General features: G+C 36.8%; 2 protein-coding genes across 2 annotated transcripts; both read left to right on the top strand.

Annotated features, from left to right (window-relative positions):
• The first annotated feature begins 17,612 nt into the window (after window positions 1-17,612).
• On the top strand, window positions 17,613-20,798 carry LOC130966327 (uncharacterized). Its single transcript, XM_057891116.1, has 2 exons — window positions 17,613-19,936; window positions 20,030-20,798. The coding sequence occupies exons 1-2, from the start codon at window positions 17,613-17,615 to the stop codon at window positions 20,796-20,798; spliced, it is 3,093 nt and encodes a 1,030-aa protein (XP_057747099.1).
• A 576-nt stretch (window positions 20,799-21,374) lies between these two features.
• Window positions 21,375-23,517, top strand: LOC130966326 (uncharacterized). The gene is made up of 6 exons (XM_057891115.1): window positions 21,375-22,101; window positions 22,232-22,356; window positions 22,564-22,770; window positions 22,867-22,959; window positions 23,051-23,158; window positions 23,407-23,517. Exons 1-6 carry the CDS (start codon window positions 21,375-21,377, stop codon window positions 23,515-23,517), a joined length of 1,371 nt encoding a protein of 456 aa, XP_057747098.1.
• Window positions 23,518-25,313: the final 1,796 nt, after the last annotated feature.

Genomic DNA, 25,313 nt, shown 5'->3' with positions numbered 1-25,313 from the left:
ATCTTTGACAAAGAATGTCTACAGGCCTTTGAGACTCTAAAAGCTAAGCTGGTCATAGCACCAGTCATTTCAACACCAGATTGGACATTACCATTCGAACTAATGTGTGATGCCAGTGACGATGTCATTGGTGCAGTATTGGGACAGAGGTACAACAAGCTTCTGCATGTCATTTATTATGCTAGCCGTGTTTTAAATGATGCGCAGAAGAATTACACAACCACAAAAAAAGAGTTGCTTACAGTGGTTTATGCCATTGACAAGTTCAGATCTTATTTAGTAAGATCAAAAGTGATTGTGTACACTGACCATGCTGCTCTAAAATATCTCCTCACAAAGCAAGATTCAAAACACAGACTCATAAGATGGGTGTTGCTTCTGCAAGAGTTTGATATAGAAATAAGAGACCGAAAAGGGACAGAGAACCAGGTAGCTGATCACCTGTCCCGGATAGAACCAGTAGTAGGAGCGTCCCTTCCTCCTACTGAGATCTCTGAAACCTTTCCAGATGAGCAACTCTTTGCCATTCAGGAAGTACCATGGTTTGCAGACATTGCAAACTATAAAGCTGTGAGATTCATACCCAAAGAGTACAGTAGGCAGCAAACAAAAAAATTGGTTTCTGATGCAAAGTACTACTTGTGGGATGAACCATATCTCTTTAAGAGATGTGCAAACGGAATAATCCGTAGATGTGTGCCTAGAAGAGACGCATAGAAGATCCTATGGCATTGTCATGGATCATAATATACAGGGCATTTTGGAGGTGAGTGGTGCACGAAATTGTAAATCACACTTTTCACAATTTGTACCACTAACCAGCAAGTGCACTGGTCGTCCAAGTAATACCTTACGTGAGTAAGGGTTGATCCTACAAAGATTGTTAGCTTGAAGCAAGCTATGGTTATCTTGTAACTCTTAGTCATGATATCAATTATAATTATCAGTTGACTTGCAAATGAACAAGAGAGCATGGATTAAATAATACTTATTATGCAGTAATGGAGAATATGTTGGAGTTTCGGAGATGCTTTGTCTTCTGAATCTCTGCTTTTCTCCTGTCTTATTCTTCACGCACGCAAGGTTCTTCCTATGGCAAGCAGTGTGTTGGTGGATCACCGTTGTCAATGGCTACCATCCGTCCTCTCAGTGAAAATGGTCCAGGTGAGCTGTCACCACACGGCTAATCATCTGTCGGTTCTCACTCATGCTGGAATAAGATCCATTGATCCTTTTGCGTCTGTCACTACGCCCAACCCTTGTGAGTTTGAAGCTCATCACAGTCATTCAATCCCTGAATCCTACTTGGAATACCACAGACAAGGTTTAGACTTTCCGGATTCTCAAGAATGCTGCCAATGGGTTCTAGCTTATACCACGAAGATTCTGATTAAGGAATCCAAGAGATACTCATTCAATCGAAGGTAGAACGGAGGTGGTTGTCAGACACGCGTTCATAGATTGAGAACAGTGATGAGTGTCACTGATCATCACATTCATCATATTGAAGTGCGAATGAACATCTTAGATAGAAACAAGCGTGTTTGAATAGAAAATAGAAATAATTACATTAATTCATCGAGACGCTGTAGAGCTCCTCACCCCCCAACAATGGAGTTTAGAGACTCATGCCATCAAAGAGTACAAAGTTCAGATCTAAAAATGTCATGAGATCCAAAATAAATCTCTAAAATTTGTTTAAATACTAAACTAGTAACCTAGGTTTATAGAAAATGAGTAAACTGAGATAGATAGTGCAGAAATCTACTTCTGGAGCTCACTTGGTGTGTGCTGGGACTGAGACTTGAGCTTTTCACGTGCCTGGGCTGTTTCTGGAGTTAAACGTCAAGTTGTACCCTATTTTGGGCATTTAACTCCAATTTGCAACCAGTTTCTGGCGTTTAACGCCAGAATGGAACATGGAACTGGCGTTAAATGCCAGTTTACGTCATTTATCTTCAAGCAAAGAATAAACTATTATACGTTGCTGGAAAGCCCTGGATGTCTACTTTCCAATGCAATTGAGAGCGCATAAATTGGACTTTTGTAGCTCCAAAAAATCTATTTCGAGTGCATGGAGGTTAGAATCCAACAGCATCAGCAGTCCTTTTTCAGCCTGAATCAGATTTTTGCTCAGCTCCCTCAATTTCAGCCAGAAAATACCTGAAATCACAGAAAAACACACAAACTCATAGTAAAGTCCAGAAATATGAATTTTGCATGAAAACTAATAAAAACATACTAAAAAGTGGCTAGAACCTACTAAAAACTACCTAAAAATAATGCCAAAAAGTGTATAAATTATCCGCTCATCACAATACCAAACTTAAATTGCTGCTTGTCCCCATGCAACTGAAAATCAAATAGGATAAAAAGAAGAGAATATACTATAAATTCCAAAATATCAATGAAGCTTAGTTCTAATTAGATGAGCGGGACTAGTAGCTTTTTGCTTCTGAACAGTTTTGGCATCTCACTTTATCCTTTGAAGTTTAGAATGATTGGCATCTATAGGAACTCAGAATTCAGATAGTGTTATTAACTCTCCTAGTTTAGTATGTTGATTCTTGAACACAGCTACTTTATGAGTCTTGGCCGTGGCCCAAAGTACTTTGTTTTCCAGTATTACCACCGGATACATAAATGTCACAAACACATAACTGGGTGAACCTTTTCAGATTGTGACTTAGCTTTGCTAAAGTCCCCAATTAGAGGTGTCCAGAGTTCTTAAGCACACTCTTTTGCTTTGGATCATGACTTTAACCACTCAGTCTCAAGCTTTTCACTTGGACCTGCATGCCACAAGCACATGGTTAGGGACAGCTTGATTTAGCCGCTTAGGCCTGGATTTATTTCCTTGGGCCCTCCTATCCATTGATGTTCAAAGCCTTGGATCCTTTTTTTACCCTTGCCTTTTGGTTTTAAGGGCTATTGGCTTTTTCTACTTTCTTTTTATTTTTCTTTTTTATTTTTATATATATATTTTTTTCGCCATTTTTTTCGCAAGCTTTTGTTATTTACTGCTTTTTCTTGCTTCAAGAATCAATTTTTTTATTTTTCAGATTATCAATAACATTTCTCTTGTTCATCATTCTTTCAAGAGCCAACAATTTTAACATTCATAAAATTAAATATAAAAAATATGCACTATTCAAGCATTCATTCAGAAAACAAAAAGTGTTGTCACAACATCAATATAATTAAACTAATTTCAAGGATGAATTTGATACTCATGTACTTCTTATTCTTTTGTTTTTAGAACATTTTTCATTTAAGAGAGGTGAAGGATTCATGGAGTTATTCATAGCTTTAAGATATAGACACTAGACAATAATGATCATGTAGTAAAGACACAAAACATAGACAAACATAAAGTATGAAAATCGAAAAAAAACAAAAAAAAATAAGAACAAGGAAGTTAAGGAATGAGTCCACCTTAGTGATGGCGGCTTGTTCTTCCTCTTGAAGATCTAATGGTGCTCCTCTATGTCTCTTTCTTGCCTTTGTTGCTCTTCCCTCAAGGCTCTTTGATCTGCAATCAAATGCTCTACCACTGAACTATGGACCCTTGAGATGAACCTCTCCATCTCTCATAACTCAGATGTGGAAGCAACTGCCTTTCCTTTCCTCTTTCTAGAGGTTTCTCCGGCCTTAGGTGCCATAAATGGTTATGAAAAAATAAAAAGCAACGCTTTTTCCACACCAAACTTAAAAGGTTTGCTCGTCCTCGAGCAAAAGAAGAAAGAAGGGAGTAAAAGGAGAAGTGGAGGAGATGGAGGTGTGTGAATGGGTGGGTTTGGGAGGGAAATGGTTTAAATTTGAATGGTGAGGTAGGTGGGGATCCTATGGGGTCCACAGATCCTGAGGTGTCAAGGATTTCTCATTCTTGCATCATTTAGGCGTGTAAAATGCCCTCTTAGTGCAATCCTGGCGTTTAACGCCAGACTGCTGCTTGTTTCTGGTGTTAAACGCCAACTTGTAGCCTGTTTCTGGCGTTTAACGCCAGCTTGATGCTCCTTTCTGGCGTTAAACGCCAGTCTGATGCTTTTTACTGGCGTTTAAACGCCAGTAAGCTTATCCTCCAGAGTGTTCTGTTTTTAATGCTGTTTTTGATTTTGCTTTAATTTTTGTAGTTATTTTTGTGACTTCACATGATCATCAACCTAAAGAAAACACAAAATAACAATGGAATTTTAACATAGATAGATAAAATTGGGTTGCCTCCTAATAAGCGCTTCTTTATCGTCTTTAGCTGGACTATTACTGAGCTTTAATCTAGTCTCACTTTCGATGAGACCATGGTGCTTCCTAAATGGCAAAAAGTTACTCATCCAGAAAGGTTTCATAGATCTCAGTAAGAGGGAGGGATGTCCCTTCTACTGGTTCTATTTGGGACAGGTGATCTACTACTTGGTTCTCTGTCCCTTTTCTGTCTCTTATTTCTATATCAAACTCTTGCAGAAGCAACACCCATCTTATAAGCGTGGGTTTTGAATCCTGCTTTGTGAGTAGATATTTAAGAGCAGCATGGTCAGTATACACAATCACTTTTGATCCTACTAAATAGGATCTGAACTTGTCAATGGAATTAACCACTGCAAGCAATTCCTTTTCTGTGGTTGTGTAGTTCTTCTGCACATCATTTAGAACACAGTTGGCATAATAAATGACGTGCAGAAGCTTGTCATGCCTCTGTCCTAGCACTGCACCAATGGCATGATCACTGGCATCACACATTAATTCAAATGGTAATGTCCAGTCTGGTGCAGAGATGACTGGTGTTGTGACCAGCTTAGCTTTCAGAGTCTCAAACGCCTACAGACACTCCTTATCAAAGATAAATGGTGTGTCAGTAGCTAGCAGATTACTCAGAGGTTTTGCAATTTTTGAAAAATCCTTTGCATGCCCCAGAAAGCTTCTGATTTCCTTAACATTGGCAGGTGGTGGTAATTTTTCAATTACCTCCACCTTAGCTTGATCCACCTCTATTCCCTTATTCAAAATTCTGTGCCCAAGGATAATTCCTTCAGTCACCATAAAGTGACAATTCCGTGCACAAAATTGTAAATCACACTTTTCACAATTCGTACCACTAACCAGCAAGTGCACTAGGTCGTCCAAGTAATACCTTACGTGAGTAAGGGTCGATCCCATAGAGATTGTTGGCTTGAATCAAGCTATGGTTATCTTGTAACTCTTAGTCAGGATATCAATTATAATTATCAGTTGACTTGCAAATGAACAAGAGAGCATGGATTAAATAATACTTATTATGCAGTAATGGAGAATATGTTGGATTTTGGAGATGCTTTATCTTATGAATCTCTGCTTTCCCCCTATCTTCTTCTTCACGCACGGAAGCTTCCTCCTATGGCAAGTTGTGTGTTAGTGGATCACCGTTGTCAATGGTTACCATCCGTCCTCTCAGTGAAAATGGTCCAGGTGCGCTGTCACCACACGGCTAATCATCGGTCTGTTCTCACTCATGCTGGAATAGGATCCATTGATCCTTTTGTGTCTGTCACTATGCCCAACCCTTGTGAGTTTGAAGCTCATCATAGTCATTCAATCCCTGAATCCTACTTGGAATACCACAGACAAGGTTTAGACTTTCCGGATTCTCAAGAATGCTGCCAATGGGTTCTAGCTTATACCACGAAGATTCTGATTAAGGAATTCAAGAGATACTTATTCAATCGAAGGTAGAACGGAGGTGGTTGTCAGGCACACGTTCATAGATTGAGAACAGTGATGAGTGTCATTGATCATCACATTCATCATATTGAAGTGCGAATGAACATCTTAGATAGAAACAAGCGTGTTTGAATAGAAAACAGAAATAATTACATTAATTCATCGAGACGCTGCAGAGCTCCTCAACCCCCAATAATGGAGTTTAGAGACTCATGCCATCAAAGAGTACAAAGTTCAGATCTAAAAATGTCATGAGATCCAAAATAAATCTCTAAAAGTTGTTTAAATACTAAACTAGTAACCTAGGTTTACAGAAAATGAGTAAACTGAGATAGATAGTGTAGAAATCCACTTTTGGGTCTGACTTGGTGTGTGCTGGGACTGAGACTTAAGCTTTTCACATGCCTAGACTGTTTCTGGAGTTAAACATCAGGTTGTAACCTGTTTTGGGCGTTTAACTCCAATTTGTAACTTGTTTCTGGCGTTTAACGCCAGAATGAAACATGGAACTGGCGTTAAATGCCAGTTTATGTCATTTATCTTCGAGCAAAGTATAGACTATTATATATTTCTGGAAAGCCCTGGATGTCTACTTTCTAACGTGATTGAGAGTGCGCCAATTAGACTCTTCTAGCTCCAAAAAATTCATTTGGAGTGCAGGGAGATCAGAATCCAACAACATCAGCAGTCCTTTTTCAGCCTGAATCAGATTTTTGCTCAGCTCCCTCAATTTCAGCCAGAAAATACCTGAAATCACAAAAAAACACATAAACTCATAATAAAGTCCAAAAATATGAATTTTGCATGAAAACTAGTAAAAACATACTAAAAAGTGGCTAGAACCTACTAAAAACTACCTAAAAACAATGCCAAAAAGTGTATAAATTATCCGCTCATCAGTGAGCAAACAGCCACAAAGGTTCTCTAATGTGGCTTCTACTGGCCTGCTCTCTATAGAGACTCCTGTGAGTTTGTACGTAACAGTGACAGTTGCCAGAGAGCTGGTAATTTGCCTCACGGTTATGCCATGCCTCAGCAAGGGATCTTAGAGATTGAGTTGTTTGATGTATGGGGTATTGACTTCATGGGGCCTTTCCCACCATCATATTCAAACACTTATATTCTGGTGGCAGTAGACTATGTATCCAAATGGGTAGAAGCAATTGCAACACCCACTAATGATACTAAGACATTGATGAAGTTCTTCTAAAAGCATATCTTCAGCAAGTTCGGTGTCCCTAGGGTACTGATCAGTGATGAAGGCACTCATTTCTACAATAAACAGCTTGATTATACTCTGATCCGATATGGAATTAACCACAAAATGGCAACTCTATATCATCCACAGACAAATGGACAGGCTGAAGTCTCAAATAGAGAACTAAAATGAATCCTGGAACGGACTGTAAGTACCCATAGAAGGGATTGGGCAAGAAGTCTGGATGATGCTCTGTGGGCATACAGAACCGCATTCAAGACTCCTATAGGGACCTTTCCATACCAGCTTGTGTATGGAAAAGCCTGTCATCTACCAGTGGAACTGAAACACAAGGCCTACTGGGCAACCAGGTTCCTAAACCTTTATGCTAAGGTAGCTAGAGAGAAAAGATTACTCCAGTTGAATGAGCTGGAGGAGTTCAGACTCAATGCTTTTGAAAATGCTAAAAATTACAAGGAGAAAGCAAAAAGGTGGCATGACAGAAAGCTATCATCTAGAGTCTTTGAGCCAGGACAGAAGGTTTTGCTGTTTAACTCTAAGCTCAGATTATTCCCTGGGAAATTAAAATCCCAGTGGAAGGGACCATATGTGATTACAAATGTGTCACCATATGGATATGTAGAGCTTCAGAATATTGACTCTGACAATAAGTTCATTGTTAATGGACAGAGAGTCAAGCATTATCTTGAAGGCAATGTTGAGGAAGAATGCTCAAGACTGAGACTAGATTAAAGCTCAGTAAAGTCCAGCTAAAGACAGTAAAGAAGCACTTCTTGGGAGGCAACCCAGCCATTAGCAAAGGTTTTGTTATTCAAATAATAATTATACAAGTTTAATATAATTTAATTTTAAAGTTTATGGTCAATTGCAGAGGTTTACAGAGTAACAAAAGAGTCCAGAACAGAAAACAAAGAAGCCAATGGAAAAGATGCTTACTGGCATTTAAACGCCATTAAAGGTGGCAAACTGTGCGCTAAACGCGAGAATGGCTATCATTCTGGGTGTTTTACGCTAGAGAAGGTATCGTTCTGGGCGTTAAACGCCAGAATGGGCAGCATTCTGGGTGTTTAACGCCAGAAATAGCAGCATCTTGGGCGTTCAGAAAAAAAAAGCCCAGTAACAAAGAAATTCTAGCGTTTAACGCCAGCCAGCAGGATGGGCATTAAACGCCCAAATTGGCTGCCAGATGGGCGTTAAATGCCAGAATGGCTATCCTTCTGGGTGTTTAACGCCAGAACAGCAAAGGGGATGTAATTTTGTTTCCAATTCGATTTTTTTTCAACTTTTCATGTTTTAATTCATAATTTTTTTTGCATAAAAAATATTTCAAATGTTCATCTTTCAATTTCTATTTTCAAAAACTAATAATCCTTTCAATTCTTTTTAATTCTTTTTTAATTCTTTTTAGTTCTTGTCCATATCTTTTTCCAAACTTACATATCTTCTCAAATTCTTTTCAAATCCTTTTAATTTTTTTTAACATTAACAAGTTTTTCAAAATTAATTACCTCATTCTTCTTCTACTCCCTTCTATCTTATTTTGCTCGAGGACGAGCAAAGCTTTTAAGTTTGGTGTGAAAAAGTTCTGCTTTTTTCTTTCCATTACCACTTATGGCACCCAAAGTCAGAGAATCCTCTAGAAAGAGGAAAGAGAAGGCAATTGCTTCGGTCTCCAAACCTAGGGAGATGGAGAAATTCATCACCAAAGTCCATTACTAAGAAAGAGGATGGAGCAAACTAGAGGAGCTCAAGCACTTCATTGGACCATCAAGAGGAAGAAGTAGCCCCGTCACTAAGGTGGACCCGCTCCTTAATTTTCTTGCTTTTATTGTTATTTGTTTGTTTTTATGTTTATTTTTTGTCTAAGTCTTGTCTTTATTACATGATCATTAGTGTTTAGAGTCTATGTCTTAAAGCTATGAATGATTCTATGAATCTCTCACCTTTCTTAAATGAAAAATGTTTTTATTTGCAAAAGAACAAGAAGTGCATAAATTTCAAAATTTATCTTGAAATTAGTTTAATTATTCTGATGTGGTGGCAATACTTATTGCTTTCTGAATGTATGCTTAAACAGTACATGTTTAAAATGGAAATTAAGAAAAGTTGACTCTTAAAAGAATAATGAAAAAGGATACATGTTATTGGTGATCTGAAAAATCATAAAACTAATTCTTGAAGCAAGAAAAAGCAGTGAAAAGCAAAAGCTTGCGAAAAAAAATTGCAAAAAATAAAGAAAAAAAGAGAAAGAAAAAGAAAAAGCAAGCAGAAAAAGCCAATAGCTCTTTAAACCAAAAGGCAAGGGTAAAATGGATCCAAGGCTTTGAGCATCAATGGATAAGAGGGCTCAAAGGAATAAAATCCTGGCCTAAGTGGCTAAATAAAGCTGTCCCTAACCTTGTGCTTGTGTCATGAAGGTCCAAGTGAAAAGCTTGGGACTGAGTGGTTAAAGTCATGATCCAAAGTAAAAGAGTGTGCTTAAGAACTCTGGGCACCTCTAACTGGGGACTCTAGCAAAGCTGAGTCACAATCTGAAAAGGTTCACCCAGTTATGTGTCCATGGCATTTATGTATCCGGTGGTAATACTAGAAAACAAAATGCTAAGGGTCACGGCCAAGACTTATAAAGTAGCTGTGTTCAAGAATAAAAAAGAACTTAAATATAAAAATCAATAACATTATCTGTATTTTTGAGTTCCTAAAGAGGCCAACAATTCTGAACTCCAATCGATATAGAGATGCCAAAACTATTCAGAGGCAAAAAGCTAATAGTCCCGCTCATCTAATTAAAATTAATCTTCATTAATATTTTTTAAATTTATTGTATTTTCTCTTCTTTTTATCTTATTTTGTTTTTGGTTGCTTGGGGACAAGCAACAATTTAAGTTTGGTGTTGTGATGGGCGGATAATTTATACGCTTTTTGGCACTGTTTTTAGGTAGTTTTTAGTATGTTTTAGTTACTTTTTATTATATTTTTATTAGTTTTTATGCAAAAATCATATTTCTGGACTTTACTATGAGTTTGTGTGTTTTTCTGTAATTTCAGGTATTTTCTGGCTGAAATTGAGGGACCTGAGCAAAAATCTGATTCAGAGGCTAAGAAACCACTGCAAATGCTGTTGGATTCTGACCTCCCTTCACTTAAATTTGTTTTTCTGGAGCTACAGAAGTCCAATTGGCGCGTTCTCAATTGGGCTGAAAAGCTAACATCTTGAGCTTTTCAGCAATGTATAATAGCCCATACCAAACTGGCGTTAAATTCCAGCCAAAGACCCTTTTCTGGCGTAAAATGCCAGAACGAGCACACTTCTTCACGTTAAACGCCCATTTTGGCACCCAGGGTGGAGTTTAACTCCAATCTGAGGCACATGCACGTGGAGGATTGAAAGATCAGCCCATACACTCACCAAGTGGGCCCCAAAAGTGGATTTTTGTACTATCTACACATAGTTACTCATTTTCTGTAAACCTAAGTTACTAGTCTAGTATAAAAACTACTTTTAGAGATTCATTCGAACGCATGACATTTTACATCTCATATTCTATCTTCTACGGCATAAGTCTTTAAACCCCATAGGTGGGGGTGAGGAACTCTATTGTGTCTCAATGGATTAATGCAATTACTATTGTTTTCTATTCGATCACGCTTTATTCTGTTCTAAGATACCCACTTGTACTTCAATATAATGAATATGATGATCCGTGACACTGGTGAACGAAATTGTGATCATCAACAATGGCGCCAAAAACTTGGTAGCACTCTCAAACGTGAATCACACTTTGTCACAACTCCGCACAACTAACCAGCAAGTACACTGGGTCGTCCAAGTAATACCTTACGTGAGTAAGGGTCAATCCCACGGAGATTGTTGGTATGAAGCAAGCTATGGTCATCTTGTAGATCTTAGTTAAGTTGACTCATATGGGCTACAATATTAATGGATAGATAAACATAAATAAAACATAAAGTAAAGATAGAGATACTTATGTAAATTAATAGTGGGAATTTCAGATAAACGTATGGAGGTGCTTGTTCCTTCTGAATCTCTGCTTTCCTACTGCTTTCATCCAATCCTTCTTACTCCTTTCCATGACAAACTGTATGTAGGGGGATCACCGTTGTCAATGGCTACCGTCCATCCTCTTAGTGAAAATGTTCCAAATGCTCTGTCACAGCATGGCTAATCATCTGTCGGTTCTCAATCAGGTTGGAATAGAATCCAGTGTTTCTTTTGCGTCTGTCACTAACGCCCAGCCTTCAGGAGTTTGAAGCTCCTCACAGTCATTCAATCCTCGAATCCTACTCAGAATACCACAGACAAGGTTTAGACTTTCCGGATTCTCTTGAATGCCGCCATCAATTCTAGCTTATACCATGAAGATTCTGATTAAGGAATCCAAGAGATATGCGCCCGGTCTAAGGTAGAACGGAAGTGGTTGTCAGTCACGCGCGTTCATAGGTGAGAATGATGATGAATGTCACGGATCATCACATTCATTAAGTTGAAGTGCAATGAATATCTTAGAACAAGAATAAGTCGAATTGAATAAAAAATAGAAGTACTTGCATTAAAACTCGAGGTACAGCAGAGCTCCACACCCTTAATCTATGGTGTGTAGAAACTCCACCGTTGAAAATACATAAGTATTGAAGATCCAGGCATGGCCGAGACGCCAGCCCCCAAAACGTGATGACAGGATCAAAAATACAATCCAAGATGTCTAATATGATAGTAAAAAGTCCTATTTATACTAGACTAGCTACTAGAGTTTACAGAAGTAAGTAATTTATGCATAAATCCACTTCCGGTGCTTTGGACTGAGCTTGATCTATCCACGAGCGGAGGCTTCTCTTGGAGTTGAACGCCAAGTTGTAACGTGTTTTGGGCGTTCAACTCTGGTTCGTGACGTGTTTCTGGCGTTTGACTCTAGAATGCAACATGAAACTGGCGTTGAGCGCCAGTTTACGTCATCAAATCTCGAATAAAGCATGAACGATTATATATTGCTGGAAAGCTCTGGATGTCTACTTTCCAACGCTGTTGAACGCGCCATTTAAAGTTCTGTAGCTCCAGAAAATTCATTTTGAGTGCACGGAGGTCAGATTCCAACAGCATCAGCAGTCCTTTGTCAGCCTCCTATTAGAGTTTTGCTCAGGTCCCTCAATTTCAGCCAGAAAATACCTGAAATCACAGAAAAACACACAAACTCATAGTAAAGTCCAGAAATATGAATTTATCATAAAAACTAATAAAAACATCCCTAAAAGTAACTAGATCATACTAAAAACTACCTAAAAACAATGCCAAAAAGCGTATAAATTATCCGCTCATCACAACACCAAACTTAAATTGTTGCTTGTCCCCAAGCAACTGAAAATCAAATAGGATAAAAAGAAAAGAATATACTATAAATTCCAAAATATCAATGAATATTAATTCTAATTAGATGAACGGGACTTGTAGCTTTTTGTTTCTGAACAGTTTTGGCATCTCACTTTTTCCTTTGAAGTTTAGAATGATTGGCTTCTCTTGGAACTTAGAGTTCAGATAGTGTTAATTGATTCTCTTAGTTAAGTATGTTGATTCTTGAACACAGCTACTTTTATGAGTCTTGGCCGTGGCCCTAAGCACTTTGTTTTCCAGTATTACCACCGGATACATAAATGCCACAGACACATAACTGGGTGAACCTTTTCAGATTGTGACTCAGCTTTGCTAAAGTCCCCAATTAGAGGTGTCCAGAGCTCTTAAGCACACTTTTTTTGCTTTGGATCACGACTTTAACCACTCAGTCTCAAGCTTTTCACTTGGACCTGCATGCCACAAGCACATGGTTAGGGACAGCTTGATTTAGCCGCTTAGGCCTGGATTTTATTTCCTTGGGCCCTCCTATCCATTGATGCTCAAAGCCTTGGATCCTTTTTACCCTTGCCTTTTGGTTTTAAGGGCTGTTGGCTTTTTCTGCTTGGTTTTTCTTTTTCTTTCTATATTTTTTTTCTCGCCATTTTCTTTCTTTCTTTTTTTTCGCAAGCCTTTGCTTTTTCACTGCTTTTTCTTGCTTCAAGAATCAATTTCATGATTTTTCAGATCATCAATAATATTTCTCTTGTTCATCATTCTTTCAAGAGCCAACAATTTTAACATTCATAAATAACAAGATCAAAAATATGCACTGTTCAAGCATTTATTCAGAAAATAAAAAGTATTGTCACCACATCAATATAATTAAACTAGATTCAAGGACAAATTCGAAACTCATGTACTTCTTGTTCTTTTGAATTAAAAACATTTTTCATTTAAGAGAGGTGAAGGATTCATGGAATTATTCATAGCCTTAAGACATAGTTACCAAATACTAATGATCATGAAGTAGAGACACAAAACATAAATGAACATATAGCATAAAAATCAAAAAACAGAGAAATAAGAGTAAGGAAGTTAAGGAATGAGTCCACCTTAGTGAGGGTGGCGCCTTCTTGAAGGACCAATGGTGCTTTTTGAGCTCCTCTATATCTCTTCCTTGCCTCTATTGCTTGATCCCTAGTGATTTTGGTGCTCATATCCTTAGTTGCTCTCAATAATTGTGTGGAGGACAATTTATCCCTTGAGGCGTCTCAGGGATTTCTTGATGAGGTCCATGAGTAGGCTCTCTTGATGTGTAGTCAAATGCTCTATTACTGAGCTATAGACCCTTGAGATGGAAGCTTTTGTCTTCCCTTTCCTCTTTCTAGAGGTTTCTCTGGCTTTAGGTGCCATCAATGGTTATGGAAAAACAAAAAAAACTATGCTTTTACTACACCAAACTTAGAATGTTGCTCGTCCTCGAGCAAAAGAAGAAAGAATAGAAGAAGAAACAGAGGATATGGAGGAGATGGAGGGATGTGTGTATTCGGCTATATGGGCAGGAAAGAGATTATGAATTTTGAAGGTAAGTGGATGGATGTGAGTGGTGAATGGAAAACAGAAGGGATGACCGTGAATGGAGAGAGAGAGAGAGAGAGGGTGAGGTAGGTGGGGATCCTGTGAGGTCCACAGATCTTGAGGTGTCAAGGATTTACATTCCTGCACCAATTAGGCGTGTAAAACGCCTTTGCATGCAATTCTAGCGTTTAGACGCCAGATTGATGCTTGTTTTGGGCGTTCAACGCCCATGTGTAGCATGTTTCACTACAACATTTTTGGCCTAAGGTAACCCTTATTCGAAGCAACATTTAACAAAAGTTGCTTTAGATAGGCAAAGACAACATTTTTAACGAGTTGCCTTTGAGTAAGGCAAAGATAACAAAATTTTTGGCCACCCATAAAAAGAGTTGTCTTTGATATCTAAAGCAACACTTAAAAAATATTACAATATAAAACATTAAAGACAACATTTTTAAATAAAAATACAACATTTTATAAGGGTTATAAAAAAATTGAATAAATAACTTTTATAAAAAGTTGCCTAAAATCATTCATAGCTAAAAATTTTAGAGGGAAACTTTTAATCATATTCCCTCCAAATAATTATTTCCCAATCAAATAACTTAGTAAAAAAAAGAAAAGCTACTAGAGAAGTCATATTTCCAGTGCTTAGTTCCTCACAGCCACCCACCATTCGAAGAAAAGGGAAAAGCCCTAACTCACGGCGCGACACGAAGGGCAGCAGGTCTCGACCCAGACGGCGCGACACGAACGGCAGTAGGTCTCGACCCAGACGGCACGACACGAACGGCAGCAGGTCTCGTTCGCGTACGAGAGCAGGTCTCTGTCGGCGACGGCGCGGTGCTCTCCTCCACAGGCGTCGGCGAGTTGCTCTCCTCCACAGGCGTCGGCGAGTTGCTCTCCTCCTCTTGTCTCAGCTCCGCGTCGCAGTCACGTTTGAGAAACCCCTCTCCTTCTTCCTCCTCTTCCCCTGTCTCGCCTCCTCCTCTTCGCAAGCTCAGACAACACTACATGCAGCGATAATCCCCTTCCGCCTCCTTTGCGTATTGCTTGGTAAGAAGCTTCTGATTTTCTGATTTACTATGAATTGGATTTTCTGATTTACTATGAATTGGATTTTCTGAATACTTTGATTTTGAATGAAGATTGGGAATGTTCTGAATTTTACTATGAAAATAGAATTTTTGAATGCATTGAATCTAAATTTTCGCTATGGGAATGTTCTGAATGTACTGAATTTTAGTAATACATAAAGCTGTGATATCATGGATTTCATGTTGATGCTGATTTTACATTGATTCTTGCAGTAAACCCCCAGTTCAAGAGCTGCACCAGTTCTTGGAATTCCAGTTGCCAAAGCTATATGTGAACCCATCAGGTAAACATTTTCCTTCTTGGCCCTGGACATCTTGCTATTTCTTGGCTGTGCCTCTGATCCTAAGAAATCCACATTCATGAGGTTCATTTTCTTACCTTCATGTTGTTTGGTTCCTGAGAAAGTGCTTGAAAAACAACATTTATCAATTTATATATATTATATATGCTCTGTTTGCTTCATTCATCTATGCTATCTTCATCCTTTATTATTGTTAGGAATTCCGTTGAGCTTCAACTTGTGTTTTTTCCCCCTCCTCCCACCTTATATAATCAGGGAAAAAATCTAAATCAATGTTGTTTCGAAGTAGAATTTCTTACCTAAATGTTTATCAGCATGTTTCTATTTTCTTCACACTTGAGTGCTATCATGTTTTAAAGTTTTGCTTTGGTCCTGTGTTTCCAACGCAATTTCAAATCCCGGTGCTGAGTGAATTGCTATATGAATTGCAAAGCACAAATTCAAATACTAAGGAGAAGACTTTTTGTTGGTAAAATTGAAAATACATGCCATGAATGTGTTTTTTTCTTTTTTAAGTGAAAATACATATAGGTTTTACATATTTATCACCAGAAATATTTTAACTATTTTGAAAACTTATGTTTGGAGGTGTTATTTAGCAATTAGCAGGGAATCAAAATAAAAAGTATCATAGAAAAATCTGTAATAATTTTCAAAATATCCCTCATGCCATCTGTGCTACTTTTAAACCTTTATCTTACTAAAGGAAATGAGACTTCATCTCATCTAAACTCCAATCATATGCACTGAATGCTCAGAAAACCATCTTGCAGTAGGAATTCACTACCTCTATTATGCTAAATATGCATTGTTCATTATAATATTCTATGGTTTTTTGCAAACATTTGGCATCTAAATTGTCTTCATGCTTCCTAATATTGACCCATCTGATCTCTAAATGTTTAGTGTACTTGTATATATATGTTATTTTAATTGACCACTTTTTCTTAACATTTAAAAATTAATATACAAATTATATTTAAACACATGTTGATGCTGATTTTACATTAATTCTTGTAGTAAACTCCCAATTGAAGAGCTGGACCAGTTCTTGGAATTCCAGTTGCCAAAGCTATATGTGAACTCATCAGGTAAACATTTTTCTTCTTGGCCCTGGACATCTAGCTATTTTTTTGGTTGTTGTTATCTGCTTAATCCATGCCAGGGTTTTCAATAAGAATTGAATTCATGCACTTTAGCTTGTCAATACTTTATAGTAGCATTTAGTGATGCATTATTAAGCAAAGTTGCTCTTAGTCTCTATGAATTTGATTGTTTTCCTCCACCTTAAATTGAGAAAGGAGAAAACACTGAATAATAATATTTTTTTATGATGCTGAAAGTTAAAACATATTGCCTTTTTATCATCTCTATTCATGGTGTTCCTTTTCTACATAATATTTCTGCGAACCTGCAGTTTTTCTGCGAGCCTGCAATTTATCATGGTGTTCCTTTTAACCTGCATCTTGCCTTTTCGAACTAATATTTCTACGAGCCTGCAAGTTTTTTCTATCTATATTCATGGTGTTCCTTTTGAAATAAACTTTTTTATAGTCAATAGAACGACTTATGTCACTCTTTTTTCAGTGGTCAAAGCCCTGTAAGTACTTACTTTTGCTTAGAAATTTATGTCTTCACAAAAAAAAAGATTAATTTTCGTAATTAGCTGAGTTAACTAGTTCATATAGAATCGATTATTATTTTTCAATTGATTGTTCTATTTGCCACTTTGATTGAGTTAAATTGTTTATAAAGAATACTGTAAATTTGATACTTTACTCTGTTATAGAGAAAGATTGCTTCAAAGGACTTTAAGGAACATTGGTGGACATTCTAGAACTTGAAGATTGCAATTTGTTGAGCCATGACTCCGTAAGTTTTTTTTCTCTTGCATATACTTGTAGGTTTTCATATGTATATTATGACCTTTGTGCAGTTTTTTGTTTTTCATGTTGAATGTCTTTTGATATTTAGTCCACTTTTAGATAAGCAATATAATTGTTTCTTAATTTTAATAATAATATTGTTGTGTGCCTTTTTGATGGATTTATGTACCCAATATGCATGAACATTATTATTTGCATGCTTGGTTAAATAGTAATAACAATATATTAATAATTAGGTTTTCCCAAGACTTAGAAAAAGATTGGATGAGTTTACCGAGAGATAAAGTTGAGTTTAGTAACGGTGTCAATGACTTCTTAGACTTTGCTTACTCTATCGGAAGCCCGCAAGGAGAGGAAATCTTATGCCCTTGTGCAAAGTGTTGTAATTTCTTGTGGCATAAACGACAAACAATTTATATCCATTTGATTGCCTTTGGATTCGTTAATGGATATACGAGATGGATTCATCATGGGAAAAGCGTAGTCGGCATGGATGTTGATAGCGATAGTGATAGTGAGATTGATAGTCATAGTGAGACTAACTCGTATGACGACATGGACGCCTTGTTGAATGATAGATTTAGGGATGTGGCACAAGCTGAAGGGATAAAAGAAGGTATGAATGAAGATGCAAAGAAATTCTATGATTTGGTTGAAGAGGCTAGCAAAGAACTGTATCCCGATTGCAAGGGATTTTCTACGTTGTCTTTCACCATCCCCTTATACTTGTTAAAGTGTCAACATGGGTGGAGTAATGCCTCTTTTACTTCTCTCTTGGAGTTGCTAAAAGAGGCTGTTCCTAACTTAAATATTCCAACTTCTTTCAATAAAGCCAAGACTATGGTGAGAGACTTAGGTCTTGACTATAAGAAGATTGACGCATGCCCGAACGATTGCATGCTATATTGGAAAGAGTACGAGAAGGACACATCTTGTCATGAATGTGGCGCTTCTCGTTGGATTGTACATCCTGTAGTTGAAGCTGATGTTTTGCCTTCAAGAAAATCTCACAATATTCCTGTGAAGACATTGCGACACTTTCCCCTAATTCCCAGGCTTCAAAGACTATTCATGTGCTCAGCAACAGCTAAAAGCATGAGGTGGCATGACGAAGAACGCAGAAAAGATGACAAGTTAAGGCATCCCGCTGACGGCCAGTCATGGAAGGAGTTTGACAATCGTCATACAAATTTTGCTCTCGATACCCGTAATGTGAGACTTGGCTTGTCAAGTGACGGATTCAATCCATATCGAACCATGAGCATATCTCATAGCACGTGGCCTGTTGTTTTAATGGCTTATAATTTGCCGCCATGGATGTCTATGAAACAGGAATACTTTATGTTGTCGTTGCTAATCCCTGGACCAAAGTCACCAGGAAATGATATAGACATTTACTTGCAACCTTTAATCGAGGAGTTGAAGGAGTTGTGGGAGGTCGGGGTGGAAACATATGATGCATCAAAAAATGAAACCTTCCAAATGTATGCAGCTCTCATGTGGACAATAAGTGATTTTCCGGCTTATGCAATGCTATCTGGTTGGAGTACAAAAGGGAAGCTAGCTTGTCCTTGTTGTAACCATGGGACTTGTTCTAACTATCTTAAATATAGTCGCAAAACATGCTACATGGGTCATCGTGCCTTTTTGCCTGAGGATCATCCATGGAGAGCTAACAAGAGATCTTTCAATGGAAAAGTAGAACATAGGCAAGCTCCACCATTATTGTCGGGTACTGAAGCTTTAAGTCAGTTGGAGTATGTGGATAATTTGTTTGGGAAGCTAAAACCAAAGAAAGATGGTCCATGGAAGAAGAGGTCAATATTCTTTGATTTACCTTATTGGCAGTATAACACATCACGACACAATTTAGATGTGATGCACATAGAAAAGAACATAGTTGATAGTATTCTTGGAACTCTCTTGGATATTTCTGGCAAGACAAAAGATCACACAAATGCTCGATATGACTTGCAAGAAATGGGCATTCGAAAGAACCTTCACCCCAAGAAAACAAATGGTAGGAAAAAGGTTAAGCTGGCAAAGGCATGCTACTCAATGACCAATGCTGAAAAGTCGATTTTTTGTGACGTCTTGAAGACAGCAAAGTTGCCAGATGGCTCTGCTTCAAATATTTCTCGGTGTGTGAACCTTTTGGAGAGAAGAATATCTGGTTATAAGACTCATGATGCTCATTTCATTCTTCACTATTTGTTACAAATTCCTATTAAAGGAATACTTCCAGATCAAGTTGCAGTTCCTTTGATTCGACTTGGCTCATTTTTCCGTCAATTGTGTCAAAAGTCTATCACATTACAAGAGATAGATCAATTAGAAGAGGATATTGTCACAACATTATGCCAATTAGAGAGGATCTTTCCTCCTTCTTTCTTCGATATAATGATTCATTTGCCTATTCATTTGGCTAATGAAGTGAGATTGGGAGGTCCAGTTCAATTTCGGTGGATGTATCCTCCCGAAAGATACATGTGTACTTTGAAGTCCTATGTTCGAAACAGAAGTCGTCCTGAAGGATCTATTGCAGAGGCATATTTGGTTGAAGAATGTTTGACATTTTGCTCGCGTTACTTACATTCTGGTGTCCAAACAAAATTGAATAGACAACCCAGAAATAATGATGAACCTAATAATTCTATGATGGAAACTACAGATGCATTTTCGAATCTATTTCCAAAAAGAGGTGTTCCTTTGGGTGCAAAGAAAGGTGAACCTTTTCTCCTTGACGACAAGTCTCGAGAGCAAGTTCATAGCTACATATTATTGAATTGTCACAAAATAGACGACTATGTTAGGTAAATCATACTAATTCTACTATATTTTGGTATTTTAATTAGAAATTGATAGGTCTGTTTTATACTTACAAATATTATATTTTTGAGTTTTAGTGAGCATGAGACTTATCAACAAGGAACACGATGGATGAGAGCTAAAAACCATAGCAAAAACTTTCCTACATGGTTTAAAACACGTGCTTTACGGCATGATGTTCCAAATTGGATAAAAGAGCTATCTAGAGGACCAACCCAATGTGCAAAAAGATATTCTGGTTATTTTATCAACGGTTATAGATTTCACACTAGGCAACGTGAGGTAAGACGCAAGACACAAAATAGTGGTGTTACTTTAGTAGCATTAACGACAAGCTTTGCAAGCACAAAGGATGCAAATCCAATTCATGAAAATGTTTCTTATTATGGTAGAGTGAATGATATCATTGAGTTGGACTACTATGGAAATTTTAAGGTTACATTGTTCAAATGTGATTGGTATGAGGCTAGGGAGGATGCTTATGGCTCGACATATGTGCATTTTAACAAAAAGTGCTATCAGGAAGAGCCTTTTGTATTGGCATGTCAAGTGCACCAATGCTTCTATGTGCAAGATGCATTTGATAAAAATAAACATTATGTAATGAAGACTGTTCCAAGGGACCTATTTAGCATAAGTGATCAAGTTGCCATTGATGTTGAAGATACTTATGAAAATGAGCCATTTGATAATTCGACGGTTCCTTCTATACCTAATGATGATGGTGAAGTAGACTTGGTAAGGAATGATTTGAATGAAGTTCTGGTCGATGTTGCAAAAGAAGTCTATTTTTCCCAAGAGTATAACACAGGATCGGATGAAGAATATGATTCCGAAGACTTTTGAGCGACTTGTTTCCCTCTTTTATGGTATATAAGTCAGATTTATCGCTTTACGTTAGCAGTTTTCAACTTGTTTTCCCTCTTTTATGTTCTGATTGTTGCTTCTTAGAATTTTCTGATTTTTTCTGCATCTTGATTATGAGTTTGTATGGGACATATTTTTCTGCATTTTGAATTTTTCTGTATTTTTCTGCCTTTTGAGTGAAGAATATGATTCTGAAGACTTTTTGAGTGACTTGTTTCCCTCTTTTATGGTATATAAGTCAGATTTATCGCTTTATGTTAGCAGTTTTCAACTTGTTTTCCCTCTTTTATGTTCTGATTGTTGCTTCTTAGAATATTCTGCATTTTGAATTTTTCTGTATTTTGAATTTTTCTGTATTTTTCTGCCTTATGAGTATGTGTGGGACATATTTTTCTGCATTTTTCTGCATGTTGAATTTTTCTGCATTTTTCCTCTTTTGCTAAATATTGTGATATAGAATTTGGTAATTGTTTGATATGGTTTACCTCTTCCCCTTATTAGATGCATATGCAATGGTATTTTATGGCCGTTTTAATATTTTTATACAGCAACTTAATGGAAAACGGAGCAACTTCAAAGAGGAAAAGACTGGTAAAAAAGTATCAAGCTCATGCAAAAGTTAAGGAATTTGAAATGACGGAAGTATCTTCTGCTGCGAAACTAGTTCGGAATTTTATAACCAAAGGTGATAAAGAAAGTAATCAAGCCAAAATAACACAACAGCCTAGGAGAAAAATTTCAGATATTGGAGACAAATATAGTAGGGAGAATTCAATGGAAGGGAGAAATAAAACACTTGTAGACAATGTTATGAACCGGTCTTTGAGGTCTTCCCATAACCAAGTGAGGAATAATGTTCAACTAGAAGAACAACCAATTCCTAAGAAGATGAAGAGCAAGGCAAAGTGTCCAGCAATGGCTCTTGATGCCTTTTTGCATACAGAAGGAGTAGAAGTGGAAAGAGAAGAGGAAGATGACTTTGAGTCAATTGGTGAGGATGCTGGAGCTACTGAAAAAGAACCAGCTAACTTGACAAACTTAAAAAATAACTTAAAGCGTCCAGCCATGACTCTTGATGCTTTTTTGGGTGACCAAGGAATTCATGTGGAAAGAGAAGAGGAACATAATGAAGTTCCAACTACTGAGGATGCTAGATCTAGGCCATCCCCGAATAATGGAGAAAATGTTCATATCCCCTCTGAGAAAGATTATATTGGTGAACATGAAAGTGACAATTTTGATGTAGAAGGGGATCAAGTTATGGAAGAGGCTCATGTAGAAGGTGATGTAATTTACTTTGTTGCTATTTGTTTTACATTTTCTTTTTATCTATGAGCATGGGGTTGTCCTTTTCATACCATTCACGGCTGTCTTTGGTTTTAATTTGTACTATTTCTCAATTTTTAATTTAGATACTTCAAAGGTTAAAAAGACTCGTGGAAAAACAAGATGCCTAAAGATTTATGCAAGAACTTGGGAAGAAAGGGAGGAAGTGACTTTTGATCAGGGAGCAGCCGTGGGGCCAACAGCTCAAAGAGTGAAGGATTTAACTAATTTTATTGGAACAATGGGAAGGAATAGTGATTTTATTACCTTGATGTACACTAATTGGAAAGCTGTGCCTAAGCAAATCAAAAAGCGCATTTGAAAGTATATTAATGTAAGCTCCATTTATCTTTATGTTTATGCCATATGTTAATAATCTTTTTATGCATATGATATGATGAAATTGATGTGTTTGTAGTCAAAGTTCATTCTTCCAAAATCTTCAAAGTTATGGGTGATGACTGGTGTTCAAGGAGCATGGAAGCGTTACAAAACAAGAATAAAAAAGAAGCATTTTGAACCATATTCTGGAAATATTGAGGATATGTTGGTGAATCGTCCTTTGGAAATTCCAGAAATACAATTTCGGAAGCTAATTGCATATTGGAGTATTCCAACTGTCAAAGTGAGCTAGAGGATTTCAATTATTACTATTTGATATGATCAAGTATAATTCTTTCAATTTTTATATTTTTTTCATCATTGTTTATTTTAAACACAGGCCATGTGTGTTATAAATTCTGAAAATCGCAAGAAGCAACAATGGAGGCATAAAATGGGCCCAATCAATTTTGCAAGAGTGCGTGTTGATTTGGTAAGGTCACATTTAAGTTAAAATTTTCTACTTGTTACTTCTCCCTAATTTAAGTATGTTATAACTTTGTAATTGTTATCTTGATCTGTAGCGTGAGAAAAAAGAGAACAAAGAGGAACCAAATCAAGCTGAAATGTTTGTTGCAACTCGGAATGGACTAAAAGGGAAAACACTTGATGTAGAAACACAAGCTGTTATTGTAAGTTCCTCTATAATTTTCTTGTTTTAGTTGTTGTTTTATGACTGTCATGGATGCTAGTTTTTTTGCTGTTTTATGGCTATCGTGATTATTGTTATGGTATCTATTTTGTGGCTGTTTCATGGCTGTTTCATGGACTGTTTCATGGCTGATTTAGTTGCTTTTTTATGGCTATTTTATGCATATTTTATGGCTGTCATGGCAGCTATTTTATGACTGTTTTATGGCTATCATGGTTGTTGTTTTAGTATCTACTTTATGGCTATTTTGTGGTTGTCATGGTTGCTGACTTGCTGCTTTCTATGTTTTGTGGTATCTATTTTGTGGCTGTTTCATGGGCTGTTTCATGGCTGATTTAGCTGCTGTTCTGTGGCTATTTTATGTCTGTTTTATGGCTATCGTGGTTGTTGTTTTAGTATCTACTTATGGCTATTTTATCCATGTTTTATGGCTATCATGGACTGCTATTTTATGGTTATTTCATGGCTGTTTTATGGCTGATTTAATTGCTGTTCTATGACAATTTACAACCATGTTTTATGGCTATCAAGGATTGCTGTTTTATGGCTCTTTTATGGCTATTTTGGATTGCTGTCCCTATTAGTTATCAATAGGTTTTTGGATTCTTTCATTGAATTTTTATCACTAAAAATAGACATATCATATATTTGTGTGTATAGGATGAACTTGATGATCTCCAAGAATCTGGAAAAACTCCTACTAATGCATTTCAAAAAGTTTTTGGTAAAGAGAATTCAGGAAGAGTTTGATGTTATGGAAGAACTGTTACAAAAACTTCTCTTAAGAAAAATAAAGAAATAAATGAAATCAAAAAACAAAGTGAAGAGAAGGTAACAGCTTTAAAAACTGAATTAGACGACCATAAGCAACGACTGCAAGGATTGGAAGATATTGTGAAACTTATGTTGCAACAAACTTCTCCTGGTATGAATGTTGATGAAGCGCTTTCTCTTTTGCGATCTAAGCAATCGTCTGCAAATAGTGCACAAGATCCAAATTTAGTTCCTCGGCATTCTCCTCCATCGACTCATATACCAAATCATGATTAGGTATATGTATGCTAAATTGTTGTACCACTTGAGTATACATATTATTGTATAGCTGATGTTTTGACTATAATTTTTTTGTTCATTTAAATTTGACTACAGCTTTCTTATTGTTGGAGGAAGTTTTCTGAAGACATAAAAACAATTCTTGCCACAATGGTGAAGCACAAAGTCTTTTTGGTTTTAAGTGGACAACTTAGTTTCTTTTTTGTTTAAGTTCATTAGCAGAAAAACATGTATTTTGCTTACTTAGGTTTATTATTTATTTGACTTGGTAACTTATTAGCAAGTATATATATATGTTAATTGGTACTTAGAAGACCTTTCTATATATATATATGCAATATATATTATTATCTTATTCAAATGCGGGTGTTATATATTCTTCAAATGTCATATAAATATAACAAAGATAAAAAAATATTATTTTAGAAATTAAAAAAGAGAATCTAAGAAAAATTCAATAAGGTGTTGCTTTATGTATTAAAAAAAGACAACTGTAAATAAACCTACATAAGTGTTGCATTAGGTCTATAAAAAAGGCAACTTAAAAAAACCTGGACAAGTGTTGCTTTAGGTATATGAAAATGCAACTTAAAAAAACCTGGACAAGTGTTGCTTTAGGTATATGAAAATGCAACTTAAAAAAACCTGGATAAGTGTTGCTTTAGGTAGAGGAAAAGGCAACTTAAAAAAACTTGTACAAGTGTTGCTTTAGGTATATGAAAAAGCAACTTACAAAACTATGGACAAGTGTTGCTTTATATATTAGAAAATACAACTCGTAAAAAGTGTTGCTATAGCGTTTCATATAAAGCGTTGTGTTTGGGTGCTCTAAGGCAACCCTTTCGCGGAGTTGCTTTATTTGCAGAAAAGGCAACATTTTTTGAAGGTTGCCAAAAAAAGGGTTCCCTTTAATATACAAAAGTGTTGCCTTAGACCAAAGGTAACGGCCGTATAGCCAACCCCCCAAAAAGCGTTGCCTTTTGTCGGAAAGTGTTGCCTTTTATCAAAGGCAACACTTTCTCTTATTATAAGCAACGTTTTTAAAGGGTTGCCTCAGCCCGAATTTGTTGTAGTGTTTCTGG

Source organism: Arachis stenosperma, chromosome 3, assembly GCF_014773155.1.
Source record: "Arachis stenosperma cultivar V10309 chromosome 3, arast.V10309.gnm1.PFL2, whole genome shotgun sequence".
Classification (NCBI taxonomy): domain Eukaryota; kingdom Viridiplantae; phylum Streptophyta; class Magnoliopsida; order Fabales; family Fabaceae; genus Arachis; species Arachis stenosperma.
The sequence above is the reverse complement of the archived record's forward strand: the minus strand, read 5'-3'. Positions and strand labels throughout refer to the sequence as shown.

What these genes read in the sequence shown, in the direction of transcription:
- LOC130966327 (XM_057891116.1), top strand. Translation starts at nt 17,613, where the DNA reads ATGGATGTTGATAGCGATAGTGATAGTGAGATTGATAGTCATAGTGAG. An exon ending in AAAATAGACGACTATGTTAG is followed by an intron (nt 19,937 to 20,029) that starts GTAAATCATACT and finishes TTTGAGTTTTAG; the next exon opens with TGAGCATGAGACTTATCAAC.
- LOC130966326 (XM_057891115.1), top strand. Translation starts at nt 21,375, where the DNA reads ATGGAAAACGGAGCAACTTCAAAGAGGAAAAGACTGGTAAAAAAGTAT. An exon ending in TGGGGCCAACAGCTCAAAGA is followed by an intron (nt 22,357 to 22,563) that starts GTGAAGGATTTA and finishes ATGTGTTTGTAG; the next exon opens with TCAAAGTTCATTCTTCCAAA. An exon ending in TAGAAACACAAGCTGTTATT is followed by an intron (nt 23,159 to 23,406) that starts GTAAGTTCCTCT and finishes TTGTTGTTTTAG; the next exon opens with TATCTACTTTATGGCTATTT.